At 38.0% G+C, this 14,530-nt stretch overlaps 1 protein-coding gene and 1 non-coding gene across 2 annotated transcripts in view; both read left to right on the forward strand.

The window, feature by feature from the left end:
- The window catches only part of chn1 (chimerin 1), a 57,677-nt gene extending 48,453 nt beyond the window's left edge, over nt 1-9,224 (forward strand). The window contains exons 10-14 of the mRNA XM_088930266.1: nt 4,242-4,415; nt 5,338-5,415; nt 6,369-6,506; nt 7,044-7,149; nt 8,361-9,224. Of these exons, the coding sequence (XP_088786392.1) occupies nt 4,242-4,415; nt 5,338-5,415; nt 6,369-6,506; nt 7,044-7,149; nt 8,361-8,532 (668 nt within the window). The 3' untranslated portion in view covers nt 8,533-9,224. The remainder of the gene's footprint in view (nt 1-4,241; nt 4,416-5,337; nt 5,416-6,368; nt 6,507-7,043; nt 7,150-8,360) is intronic.
- A 5,151-nt stretch (nt 9,225-14,375) lies between these two features.
- On the forward strand, nt 14,376-14,448 carry trnam-cau (transfer RNA methionine (anticodon CAU)). Its single transcript has one exon. It is a non-coding gene; the product is annotated as a tRNA-Met (tRNA).
- The last annotated feature ends 82 nt before the right edge of the window (nt 14,449-14,530 follow it).

Here is a 14,530-nt window from a genome sequence, read left to right on the forward strand (position 1 = left end):
TTATATACAGTATGTAGTCTGACCAGCTCATTATGCAAACAAAATAGAGGCTGATTTATGTATTTCATATATTATTAATGTGACAAATTGTACTACACATATGTTCAAGAGAGCATAGTGATCAATTATTTATGGGTTTGTAAAGCGGAATACATTATGCTAAACATTTACTTTTTACTGAGGCTTTATATGTCGAAACATAAGTTTATTTTTTTCCTGTTGATCCACATTAGCCATAATGTTAATGAATATTATTCTTTTCAGATTTATATCTGAAAAATATAAATCTTTTTTTATCTCTGCCACTGTTTGGTTGGGTGCCAAAGTACAAGGCACTGTCGGTGCGTGTTGTGCCACATTTCCTCATCAAAGGCTGCCTTCAGCCTAATATCATCAAGCCTGTGAAGGAAAACAAAGCTGGCATTTCTTTTTAATGATGAGAGCAGCTCGAAGCAGTTTGAAAGATGGCTATTTCCATAAGCATTAAAATTCAAGAACAAAAACAGTAGCTAGGTCAAAGCAGAAAACTAGCTGCGAAATTGTTAAATATTGTATTCTATTTTGAATAGAAACAGAAAAAAATCTGAATACATTTTAAAGGTTTTATACACTATTTAGTATGTTCACCCAATAAGCAGATGTATCAGTTAATGGGTATATTGAGCTTTCATAAACAGTCTCTCACATGCGTTTAACAGCATGATTTTATTTTTGATTAATCCTTCTCTTATGTTAACTGAACCTCAGTATCAGGCTTAGAGACAAATCTACATTTCTTAACTGGAGCATCCTTGCTTTGAGACATAACCCAACATTATGGTTTATCTGTTTGAAGAGTCTTTTGTGTATTAAATATTTTCAAAATGCATTAAACTAAACGTATCTGACTGAATTAGAGATCAGAACACTGACACCTAGGTATAATAAACTTGTAGAGTATAGTGCTTATAATGACATTTTTTTTTAAAATAGGACAGTCTATTAAAACAGCTTTCGTGAGCACTTGAAAGATTCATATCTCCTAAGGTAATTACATTTCTGCATCACTGAATATAAATAAAGGCTTCCAGACTCCTCCAGGGTATATCTTTTAAAAAAGCAGTCAGCATGCACAGGAAAGCATTGTTCCTGAAGCTTGAAATTCTGATCCCGGAATTGTAAAGGCACTTATTTAGATAGCTGTATCTTATTTTGTTACTTGCTGAATTATTCAACTTCTTTGATAAGATCTGTTTTTAGGGGAATTTTTAATGCGCCTGTTTTAAGATTTGTGTACTCCCAAATTAAAGCAGTTTAGGAACTTTGGAAAGGTCAGAAATGAGAGTCTGTTGGGTAATGCTTCCTACTGGTAGCAAACCATTCTCCAGATTATGTTTCTGTTTATGTGTTGCCTTTTATAATTGTCATTGTCTTGTTGGTAAGCTTAAATTTGACGTTTCTTTTCCTCTGATGAGAAGGTTTCAACGAATTTCTCTATTAGATTAATAATAGCATTTTATGCTTTAAAAGATGTTTATATGTTTATTGACATTGGGGGTTAAGAGGGTGAAATGCATTGCTGTCAAGACATTTAAAAGTTTTTGAAATGTGTGCTTTCTTTCTGAATCTCGGAGGAAATGTCCTATTTAATGTTGGTAAAATAGGTCTTGTATTGCCTGCAGCAGTAACGTTGCTGCTGCTTGCTATTATAGGGATCTCGGGATTTAAGAGAAAATAGAAATCTGCTTCAATGTGCCTAATAGAAAGGCAGTACTTTTCATGTATTATGCCTCCTGGTGATTAACATGCTTCTCTCTCATGGGAAACATTGTTTTCATAGCATAGCTGTTAATCCACAGAAAGACCACTCATTGCAACCATGCAGTTTCCCATGCTACTAAAAGTGTACGTCTGAATTCATGTGCTCAGTGCTAACCTCTACACTGGAACACAATTTTGAAGGTAACCTAATTTTCAGTTGAACTAAGAATGTCTAAGACAAGTGCTGGGAAAAACTGTTTTAATAATTTATGCCGGATAAGGAATGGACTTACAGCTGAAACATTGAACTCAAAAGAAGTGAAACCCGTACCTTCTGTGAATTGTTTGCTCTGGCAGGGCAGAAGAATAAAGAATACCGAGTTTGTCTCTGCTAAGCAGATGAGGTAATCGGTTCACGCAAATCTGAATTTTACACTAGGACTGCTCTATCGAAATGAACGGAGGTGGTGCAGTCACATGGTAGATTGCACTGCTCCCTCACAGATCTGGGGTCCAGGGTTTGATCCCAGGTTGGGGCTCCATCTGTGTGTGGCTCTCTGGGCGTTTGTGATATCCTCCCTATGGTCTCTGTTGTCTCCGAACCATCCCTTTGTGGTTGTGCCTGTGTGTCTTGGCTCTGAATTACTGTGACCCTTACTGAGATTAAGCAGCTTTCTGATAGTGGATGGGCAGATGGGTGAAATTAATATATTAAAATAGTTCCTCTTTTTCCTGTCTCCAAATATATTTTTAAAGCTGTTGCACTTCGGTATATATACAAAGTTTTTTGAACGGGATTAAAAAAACGCTTTATAAAAGGTCTTTTGTTTTCATTAATTACACAGTTTTTTCTGTATAACCACTTTGATGAACAAACGACAGGATCCAAATCTCTCTTTTGTTTCATAAGAAACTGAAAGTTGGCAACAGTATTTTCTAACATTTTGTCTTTCCTGTGGGGCTTTCTAAATGCTGCAACAGTAAGACATTGTTTATGCTTTTTCTGAAAATGAATGAAATGGTTTATGTGAAAGATTAAAAATAATATTAATAAAAATATTGCATGCAATAATGCCTTTCACAGTTTGGGGAAACTATAGTGAAGTTCTAAAATGAGGACTTTAAATCTACATCTAAAATAGCTTATATCTTAATATATTCTTGATTACCGTTACCTGGCTTGTGTCCATATTGACATTGGCTATAGTACTTTATCCCCGATTGAATACTGGAAAAATTCCCAGTAGAAAATGTGTTCCAGGTGCGGGGATATTTATTCATTTGTTGTAAACTTCTGTGGTGGAGCTATGTATACAGGAAATTTTCATCATTTATTATACTTTAAGCCACTAAAGGGAAGTGCACACATCTAAAAGAATTACTTTTAGTTCCTCATTAATTTTGAGGACAGAAAATTGTAGAAAGAGACCTAAAGCTATATAATGTGTCATCTAAATTTTGTGATGAACTACCATGATTTTATCAAAATACAGAGCACATAAAGAATTATATACAAATTGCTCATAGTGTGATTCAGGAGATTAATAAATGATAATGCTGATGGTTAATAATTCACTATAGCAGGGGCCTAACTATGAAGCTGGAAACTAGGTCTAATGTTTCTAGTGTCTCCCAATGTGTAACATTTAATCTTGCTGTTAGCTACATTGAGGCATCAGTTCAGAATGTACCAATATGGATGTACACTAGCTTCTTGTTTCCAGAATGCTGCATTAAACGGACAGTCCCAGAACATGTGCAGAAAAACACAAGGTACACTAAGATTACAAATATTGTAAGACATGCGAGGTGTCATTTTCATAACAAACACCTTCAGGGTGTTGCGTAGGCTCTGTAGATAAATTTATACACTACACATTTCAAACATCTAAAAATCACATTGACTTTATTTCACTCTAAGATTACTGTTAGTAACTGCAAAAGCTGCTTATGCTCAGCTAAGAGGGTTAGCTTACCCTAGACTAGACTAGTCAGATATTCGTTCTTCAGTGAGCACACTTATGTCATTATCTCTGGGAGAGAGGATGAACCGCAGATTTAATATTAATCTCATGGGCAACAAATCCGCCTTTTAGAGTGATTTGGACAGGAGTAAAAAAGGAACAGAGAATTGGCAGTTAAGATTAACTAGCCTTTCAAATGTTGTCTTAATCAGTGTTTGTTAACCTGCTTTTGTATTTGCTACTTCTCCATCAAAATACATTGAGTGTTCAAGGTTATCCAAACAGCCCTGGCAGCATCCAGGAAATGGTGCCATTTGCTATCAGAGGAGGGTGTAGAATTCAATGCCATGTCTAGGGCAAGTAGTGAGCAACTAGGTGTGACTGCTTCTGTGTAACACAAACAAGAATCAGTGTAAAATAGTTTCACCTATTGGTATTGCTGAAGCTCTTCAGTTGTGTAGGTAACGCAAGATGTTTCTTGCTTATGTTAACACTGCATTTCGCTCTCATCTCACTCTTCCCCTTGTTGTGTCTTAGACTGCGGTTTAAATGTCCACAAGCAGTGCTCCAAGGTGGTTCCCAATGACTGCAAGCCAGACCTGAAGCACGTGAAAAAAGTCTACAGCTGCGATCTCACAACGCTGGTGAAAGCCCACAATACCAAGAGGCCCATGGTGGTGGACATGTGCATACGGGAGATAGAATCAAGAGGTGAGAGAAAGACCTACCCCAACATCAAGCTTTCATTACCCAGTCTTTATGGATAAGGATATGAACAGAGCTCTGAGATTAAGGAGTATCTGGGGACACTTGCTTCTTCCACGAAAATCCATACTAGATGGACTAATTTATGTGTAACAGCTGTTTAGTGTCATTAGCATCTGTGTTTTATTGATTTACAACATTTTTTCATCCACTTCCCCTCCCCCTGCACTTTCCCACTATAACCACTTTAAAGCCCTTACCAAGGACATTTTAAACTGGCCGACACAGCTCCTGACAGCAACGAGCCTGCAGTGCAACAGGTTTGAAAAAAAATCAAGAGAAAAGGACTTTTTTCCCCTCCTTTTCTTTGCTAGCAGTGCAGGCATTTTTTAAAGAAATCCCAGAGAAATTATTTTGAGAAATTGAGTCTCAGTGCGGTTAATTAAACATAACTGGGAATAAATAATTATTCTCTGAGCTGTTCCAGGTAGATAAGGTCATCTGTACTCCACTGTTGTGGAGTTAATGTTTTTATCTATTTTTCTACAGGGAAATATATTTTACAGATACGTCTGAATAAGTAATTAAAACATTTTAGGTATATTGTGGTATGACATCTTGCAAAGGCAATTTTCTGGCATTATTGGATGAAGCATCTCATGTTTCTTGAATATGTGGGCTATCTCTATATGTGATGCTGTGCTTATTTTAAGCTTTCCATTCTTAGACATTTTCCAGTTTCATTTCCTAGTCAAGAATAATCTGACATTGCTTTGTACAGTTTCAGACCCAGAACAATCTATTACAGGTTTCAAACAAAAGCTTTACTGTTAGACATACAAGCATGACTATTAGATGGGTTTTGATGGCTCCTTATAATTGCATATGTAATATACATTTTCACCTTGTGGCATTTGTTTCCTTAAAGGTCTGAAGTCCGAAGGCCTGTACAGAGTATCAGGATTCAGTGATTTAATTGAAGATGTCAAGCTGGCATTTGACAGAGGTATGTTTTTACTTAAAATACTGCAATATCAGCTCTTAAACAGATCCCATGTGTGCTTTACACTGAAGTGCCAAATTGGGTTACATCCTAATGGGAAGATAGGAAGAAATATTGGTGCTTTAATAGTGGTATGTGCAATTGTATCCCAGACTGAAAAATATTATATTAGCTTTTAGGTAATAAAACCCTCCAGTGGAAACAGGAATGTCACAGGTTATCTGCTGGTTATTAAAAACTTCTTCTAAGCTCCTTCCAAAAAAGTTGTTTTGTAAACTATTCCAAAGAAATGTTCTCAGATTTTGCTTCAAATGCAAGACTTGATCAGTCACCATCAAATGGTATTCATGAAGAGTCTATTGGGCCCAGTGACATTATTTGAAGTTAATACAGTCCTGTCACAAGCGCAAGCACGCTCTTAGAAACTGTAACATTCCTGCCTTAAGAGAAGAGAAGGCACAGCTGCTTTCACTTAACAGCTTAAATCTATCAGCTTGAAGTTTACTGGGCTCTGAGATTGCAAGCATCTTTAAATCTCTCAGAAACAAATGAAATCAGAAAGTTTTATTCTTAAGTTTAAATAAGACATTTGTTTCTAAATTACAGGTTGGCGGTGAAACAACAAACTTAAATCAAAAAAATGTTTTTTTGTCTGTGATTCTGATTGTGCCTCTGTGTGGGCTGTCTTGAGTGCGCTGTTGATTGTGATTAAGAAGCAGATCAGACTTTTTATTTTCCAAACCTGTTAGTCAAACTGAAATAGCTGACAGCTTACAGCACTTGTAAAATCTGATTTCTTGCCTCTTTTCATTTTCCAATTCCACTCAAAGCAGATTTCCGTTTGTGGCAGATCACAATTGCTTTCATACAGTGTCAGTACAGTTTCATCAATTTTTCTGAATCTTTGTCTTTTTTTTAAACATGGAACAAGCAATATGTATGGTTTCTCTTCACAGATGGTGAAAAGGCAGACATTTCCGTGAATGTGTATGAAGATATCAATATTATCACTGGTGCACTTAAACTGTACTTCAGGGATTTGCCCATTCCTGTGATCACATATGATGCCTACCCCAGGTTCATTGAGGCTGCAAGTAAGTGTAAAATAAATAAGATGTCTTTCTTACATGCACATCAGGTGGGAAATATGAGTTTCAAAATCTATATTGTTAAAACACTAGTAAAATATTAGGTAACCCAATATCTGTAGGCATTAGGGGAATTAAAAATGTCACGATCCAGTGGTATTTTTCTGATTAAGTTATAAGAAAAATCAAACCCTAAATATTATGCTTGAAAATGAGATTTACTTAAAATATACCATGCCCTCTTCACCCTTGTATTCTTCATAAATTAAAGTACGGAATTTAGCCACCTCTTCAAAACAGCAGGATGAGATCATAACTTAATAGAAGTTGGTAGAAATTGCTTTAGTAACATTCATTTTGATATCTGATGCTCAGTGTCCTGTCTTCCTTCCTATTCCTGTATGAAATATGAAACGCTAGTATCCCAATCACATTCTGTTTATCACGTGGCTTGTTTAGAACTGCCACGAGGAGCACCATACAGTACATTCAGCCCTTCTGCTTGAACGCCTAATTGAACTTGTTGGAATGATTGTATTGCAGAGCTCACAGACCCTGATGAACAGTTAGAGGCGCTGCATGAAGCGCTGAAGCTGTTGCCACCTGCACACTGTGAAACGCTGAGGTATCTCATGGCACACTTGAAGAGGTGAGCCGCCCAAGGCCTCTGCCTTTCATGCTCAGCTCGCCGTGCTCTGTCACTGTGTTCAAAACTCCAGATCCGTCTTGCTGACTGGGTGGAACTGCTGCTCCCTTTACTTGAATTATCTAGTCTAGTAATCTAGTTTTACACTTGGTCTCCCTTTATTCTATTTGGTGTTTACTTATTTTAATTATAAGGTTTTAAAATGTGTTTTTTTCATGCAGTAAAGTATTTTTTATTTATACAGATATATGCTTTTTTTCTATTTGAGTGGTAACACCTGCTTGAAACCAGGTTTTTCCATGATTATCTGTGCTTTTAACTGTATAAAGGTGTCTATAAACACTTAATATTTAATTACATGATATGTCCACTTATAATCTTAAGAGAAACAGCATTGAAAATGTTAATTTTTCATTTTCAATAAAATGAACACCCAAAGCAAGCAGATTTCAGTCTGAAGCCCAGGTTAGTTAAAAGTCAGAAATGTGTATAACATGGTGTTAGAACACTAAAAGAAGTTTAAAATTGTCTTTGTTAGATGTTCTCACAGTTAACTAGCATGTTACCTCATTTTGTCACCAATTATCGGTAAACAGGCGAGGGTCTACGATGACTATAAATATAGGGAGCATGGGCAAAAGTTTGTAATTCCTGAATGCTCACCAAGCAGGGGAAAAAGACAGGCTATAATTATTTTAAGAAATGAAGTCAATCTTTAAGACAAATTGCAAGATCTTTGCAAGTGTCAGTAACTGCTGTGGCCAAGACTATCAAATGATATGAAGAAACTGGCCCTCATGAGGAACGAAAAAGGTCAGGCAGTCCGAAGGTGACCTCAGAATCGGAGAATACCTTCATTAGAGTCACAAGTCTGTGAAACCAGCGACTAACTGCCCCTGAAATACAAGCTGAGCTCTATGCAACTAGAAGTACAGATGTTTCAACATCAACTGTTCAGAGGAGGTTGTGTGAAGCTGGCCCCCAAGGTCCAGTTTCTGTGTTTTTTGGCCCAGGCAAGTCTCTTCCTCTTATTCCGCACTCTTTACAGTGGTTTATTTCCAGCAGTTCTTCCTGGTAGGCCAGGTTCTGTATACGTTTTCATGCAGTGGTTAAGAAAGGGTCTCTTCCGACGAGGGTAAAAATCGGGTTGCGGGAAGACTTGCCGCAGTCCCGCCACCTCGCTGCTATTAAAAGTGCACTGTCGCCCCCTGCAGGGTGACCCTAAATGAAAAAGACAATCTGATGAACGCGGAGAACCTGGGGATCGTGTTTGGGCCCACCCTCATGCGGGCCCCAGACCTGGACGCCATGGCTGCTCTTAACGACATCCGCTATCAGCGGCAGGTGGTCGAGACGCTGATCAAGAACGAAGACATCTTGTTCTGAGATGGCAGCAGCTGAACACTATGGATGAAGGAATCGGGTTTTGATTAACTCGGCTTTGAGCCCGACTTGTTAAGTCTTTTGTTTTTGCAGAGACTTGAATACGAAGAAACCTTTTTACGACAGTAATTTTTTTCACGCCAATGGATCTGTATAAAATATACCTTTTGCTTCCCCTTTTAATGGGTGTGGATTATTTTCTTTTTACCTTAAGATAAATGTATTTGCATGTCTGACTCCCCATTTTTGTCGGGGGTTGTTACAACAGAGATGGACCAAATGTGGCGGAGTTTCTTTATTTTGGATAGCCATTAGCAGTAATCTGGCATGTGTTAAAGATCGTGAAGTCTGAAGCATTGTTACTCTGCTTTTCTATTGTCCTGTGGATGTAGCTCATTATGCCAAAATGGGCAGATTTTGTGAAACACTATATCTGGATGTTACATAGATACAGTAATATTTTTTAAAAAAAGTGATGAGCTTTTTTTGTTTCGTTTAGTTGGTTTTGTTGATTTTTATATATTTTAGGTGAATTTTTACACCTCTAACAGGAATAAAATCTAAATGTTTATGGAAGTAATCTGCCGTTCAAAATTCAACGTGCAACTTTAAATGTTTAGTTTCTGCTTTGGTTGTAATATTTTGTATTTGATTTGCGCATGGGTATATTAATTTATTAAACTGCTTTCAGGAAATCTTCTGGATTTCGTGTAGATTTGTTTGGTGTAATAATAATTGCTTACACTTGTATAGCACTTTTTGTGGACACTCCACTCAAAGCCATTTACAGGTAATGGGGACTCCCCTCCACCACCACCAATGTGTATCCCCCGACCTGGATGATGTGATGAAAGCCATAGTGCGCCAGAACGCTCACCACACATTAGCTCTCAGTGGGGAGGAGAGCAGAGTGATGAAGCCAGTTCAGAGATGGGGATTATTAGGAGGCCATGATTGGTAAAGGCCAGGGCGAAATTCAGCCAGGACACCAGGGTGTACACAAGGGATCTGCCTTCCACTTGCTGTCTGGACTTCTTCACACACATACCTAATTATCGGTATCAAAATCTATTGAATGTTTAATTATGGATTTCAAAATTAAATTTGCTGATGAACCTTTATTGGAGGAATTAAGGAAAGTGCATCAGTGTAAGGTAAGTGCCCTTGGTGATTGTGGTGATGTATCATGAAAAATTGACATTTTTTGATGGGCTGTGTGGCAATTCTGGATGTAACTTCACCCTCCAACAACCTCAAATCTTAACCTCACCTTTCCATGCTATAGCTACAGACCCACACCAGTCTCACCCTTATTTATTTAATAAGCAATACATTCAGGAAAATCCAAAACTATTTATTGTAATTTGGGGGTTAATGTAAATAGCACTATTATTTTTTTAGTGTAATTTCTTTTTATGCAGTAAGTTGATTTTTTTTCATATTTAGTGACTAATATCAGCATTACATCTCTCATAAAGCATAACACTCAGGACCACTTTTAACCTTGTGATGTTGAAACCTGTAAAAACCATCTTTTGCTCTTCCTTTATAAGAATTTAGAAACAGTTTTCAGCTCAAAAATTCAATGCTATCGGAAGGCAGTTTTCATGTTTAGCACTTTGCATCCAATCTAAAACCTGCTCTCCAAGTATGGTCTATAAAGGTGCAGACACAAACTAGAATTCCAGACCCTCACATGTCACCATCATTGGATGATCCTGATTGTCTTTGCTGGGTAACTTTCCGCTCTCTCCTTGCCTCTGGGCTGGAGAACAGGGCTCATCTCCTCTCCCCATGTCCTCCTTTGAGACGCAAGAGATCTCAGACATCGCTGTTTTCAGGTTCCCTTATGGGGGCAGTCTGGTCCTGCACAGCCATGCAGCCAGGAACCAGGAGATGCTATTGCAAGCTAGCTGGATCTCATCCACATCTCCCCTGCAGATCCTGGACTACCGCCATCATTATCCACAGAGCCTTCACGAGGTACTATGCATTTATGTTTTACAATCTCCACCTGAAAGTCCTCATTTTCAGGAAAGAAGTTCAAGAAATTGTCCCCAACATTGCAGGGAGTGAAAGACTTCCTTCTACCTTCACAAAGCTCTGCAGGAGAACTAAAATACTAGCCTGGGAGCCTGCTTTTTAATTTGAAGCTCCTCCCCCCTTGTTAGCACCCACAAGCCTCTTAATGGGGAAGTGCAATGCTATTTTTATATTTTGGGGTTAGAAAGAATCAGCATTGATGAGTGCATTTCAAACCACAATGAAAGTCAAATGTGCACAGTAATGTGTAAAACCTCCAATTTATATCACAAAAGATTAAATTTCTAGGTATATGTAGCGCCATGTTCTGAGATTCAGAAAAGGACGTAAAACTTCTGGTGACATGAAGCGGCTTTGGTACACTGTAAACAAGCAGGTTTGTGGATACAGCTCTTTTAATCCAATAGAAATATTGCTCTTGATTTTGAGAAGGTTTTCCTGACAAATACTACTTCTTAACTCTGTACGCAGATCAGGATGGAACATTTCTGCAGTGAAATGTCTGCTGCTCAACCTGTACTTCTTCACTTGGACATCACGTGACATTAGCCATTACGGTGACTAGTGAGCAGGAAGGGCCTCTTCACGTCACAATTCACGCGAACTTCCTCTCTCGCCCATCAATGACGAAAACAGGGCTTTGCGACAACGTAGCAAGTATGTAGTACTTTCACAAAGTTCACAATTTTGTGCTTAATTCAGAATTGGTAAAATATAAAGATACCATCAATTTTTTTTATTACTAGTTTTAGTAACCAGTCTGAGAGTTTCGGACCACAGTTCCCCCTTGAAGACACTTTATGTAAAGCATACATACATGATACATGAGGTACATTCTTTACATATGTATTGGTGAAATTATATATAAAGAACAGCATTCTTTTCTTACAAATGCTCTCAAAGATATATTTTATTTTTATATTTCCTCAAACATTCGTCGCACAAATATAACTGTATTTGAATGGCAGGAGAGGACAGCTCTCCTCCACACCACAAGAGGGCACTGTGAAAGCAGACTGGCAGTCTTCTGGTTTCTGCTTCTTGGGCTTTATTTTTGTGTATAGTGCAGGTGGGAGTTCCAATTTCCAAGTCCATTTTGTTTTCTTTGCTGTGCTGTGGATTTGGACAAGACAAATTCTCTGGCGGTAAACGCACAGCTTTTCTTTATGCTTAGAGGCACCAAATCAGGTTTGCAGGACGTGGCATAGTGCCCCCTGGTACAGTATATCCTGGAATACAGTGGATCTCACATCTTACCTTCGACCACAATGCCAGTTAGTGGAAAGAGTCGAGTTTCCTCGCAGTTTAAAAGATTAGTTGTATTTTTTTTTTAAACAGGTGTATGTGAGACCAGAAACGCTGTGTATTCTCAAGAGGACATGCAATAAGAAATCGGGACAATAAATGAGACTGACGCATAGCTGTACAGCGTGTTCCGTTTGCAACCGCAGGAGCTACTTTGATTCACATCAAATGATGTTTGATGAATTAATTATGGGTTCCATTCATTTATCCACACTAATGAATCCTAATTATATATTTCTCTCCCACCAAAAATTAAGGGACCGTCAACTGTGTCTGACGAACAGGGGCTTATTCAACATGCAGCAAGCTGACCTACTTTCTACGCATTATTTTTAAAAGATGATGAACCATTAAAATCAATATATGTAAGTGTCCAGACTGTTTCCATGGTGCTAACACTATTTCACACAGCTCCAGTCTCTTTACAGGCGTGATCACTTAGAAGAACAATCCAGTTTTCTTACTTTGAGGGTTATGACTCACTTTTATAATACTTCAGTGGGCACTGGCACATTCTTCAGTCTTTTCTGGTGAGCTTTTCTCAGAGTTTAAACATGGAATTTGTGAACATTAAATTAACAAAGAGGCATTTTTTGCAGGTTTTTTTAAATTCATTTGATTTACTTTGCATTTTTATCTATGGAAAACATTTTTAAAAAACCGGTCCGGCTTCAGCTCCAAGTTTTCTGACGTAACTTGATCCCTAAAGAAATTTCAGGTTTTATGTCTCATGATTTTACAATGTGAAAATCCACTCAGTCAACAGAAGTTGTAAAAGCCCAGTAACCAGGCTACGCTGAAAATATCCTTGAAAGGCAAATTTATTATAGCTTCAACTGCAAAAAGGATTATAATTACTAGTAGGGATTTTCCTCCACCTCTTTAACCCTTGAAATGTACGAATTCCTCCTTGGCCTTGGGTAAAATGTAAATTCCAAATTTCATTAAGAAGTGAAAAATCTGGAGGAAATCTTAAATAGCTGTTCATTTAAAAGGGCTCTTTTATTGCTTTTGATCTTTTGCAGGCACACATGGTCAATAAACCTCACGATCCAGGACAGTATTTCAATTTTGGAGCCTTAAATAGCGTAGAACACTATATATTATTAATATAAATCCCCTGCATCCAAAGATTTTGTTAATCGCCATTGTCAGGTTTCAGAGAGCAATAAGCTGCTGTTGTGCAATGAGGATACTAGGGAGCTTTCTTTTAAAGAAATATATAGGTTTTAATTTTAAAAAATGAAAGAAAATAAACAAATCCACACTAATATGGGGTCAGAAGCAATTAAGATCAGACATCCAGCAGCATTACGCGGAACACAGTGGAGAGTGCCAAAAACGTTGCGTTTCCCTCTGACGATTTACAGCAGCAGGTTTTCCCCATTTTGTAAGACATATTGGTATTTTTTTAAGATTAGGATTCGGATGGTTGGGAATGGACGTGCACGTATAGAAAAATAAATGCTACTCAATTCTGTATTCTCCGGAGTTTCTGCCAGACGCTAATGGCTGAAGCCGATGGCTTAGAAACTGGCGGAGAAATCGAGTCGCTTTGTTCCGTCTGTGCCACTACTGAGAGAGAGCAGCTGTACAATTTAAGAAGAGCGCTAATTAAGCTTCTTTTTCCATCTGGGAGCAACCTGAGCTGGTCTGATAAATTCTTTGTGTTCTAACTGCAAGTAATCACACTGCTGTTTTTTACGACAGCAGAACATCTAGATGTTACGCATTTACGATGGTGCAAGTGTTTGGTGAAATGTGATACTGCGAGACTGAAGGTTCTCGTCTACAGGATAAAGCACAGTCTCCAATAGTTCATTGAAAATGAATCTTACATTTTTCATCAATAAACTCGCCTTTCGACCGCTCGTTTGTTTGTATTGTGTTCAGAATCAAAGTGTTTACACTGAACTAACTAGTTTCCGGAAGTATTATGCTCGTCTTTTAAAGAACCGTAATTTCCCCTCAACAGACGAACGAAAAATAACATGATCGGTTATCTTTGAAAAACCTAGTTAATCCTCTGCAGACCTGTGCTCAACAATGTTTATCCAGGCTGAAGCCAGTTTCGCGCAAGAATGGCCAGTTTTATTTGATTTTTGGCGACATTTACCAGTCTGGCTTGATTTGTTCTATGTGGTTTCTGTAATGATTTATTTCTTGTTTTTTGCTAATCAGATTAATTTAATCGAGAATAAAAGTTATCTCTTGATTGTGAAGTATCGAGCATTAAGAGCTGTAATACGAGGGACAAGCCTTTCTAACTTGGAGCAACTGTGCCCGAGTCGCCCTGTGAAGCGTACGGGCAGGCTGTTACAGTACTTGGACGGTTTCTACAAAGATATTTCATTCCTTAAATCGCCGAAAGGAAACAAGTCTCTTCTTCCAACACAGACACTGACTCACACTGCGGTGCCGTAAAAATATTGACTCATTAGTAGGATTTTGTAGTTCTTATGTATCTTTTATTACCGTTCTGGGGGAGTCAATGCAGAGCCTCGTTAGCGCAGTAGGTAGCGCGTCAGTCTCATAATCTGAAGGTCGTGAGTTCGATCCTCACACGGGGCAGAGCTTTTTTTTTTCTCTCCGTTTACTTTTATCGGCTTTAATCAATACATAATACCATCACTATTTCATTTATACATTAACA

Source organism: Atractosteus spatula, chromosome 13 (assembly GCF_055471065.1).
Source record: "Atractosteus spatula isolate fAtrSpa1 chromosome 13, fAtrSpa1.hap1, whole genome shotgun sequence".
Taxonomy (NCBI): domain Eukaryota; kingdom Metazoa; phylum Chordata; class Actinopteri; order Semionotiformes; family Lepisosteidae; genus Atractosteus; species Atractosteus spatula.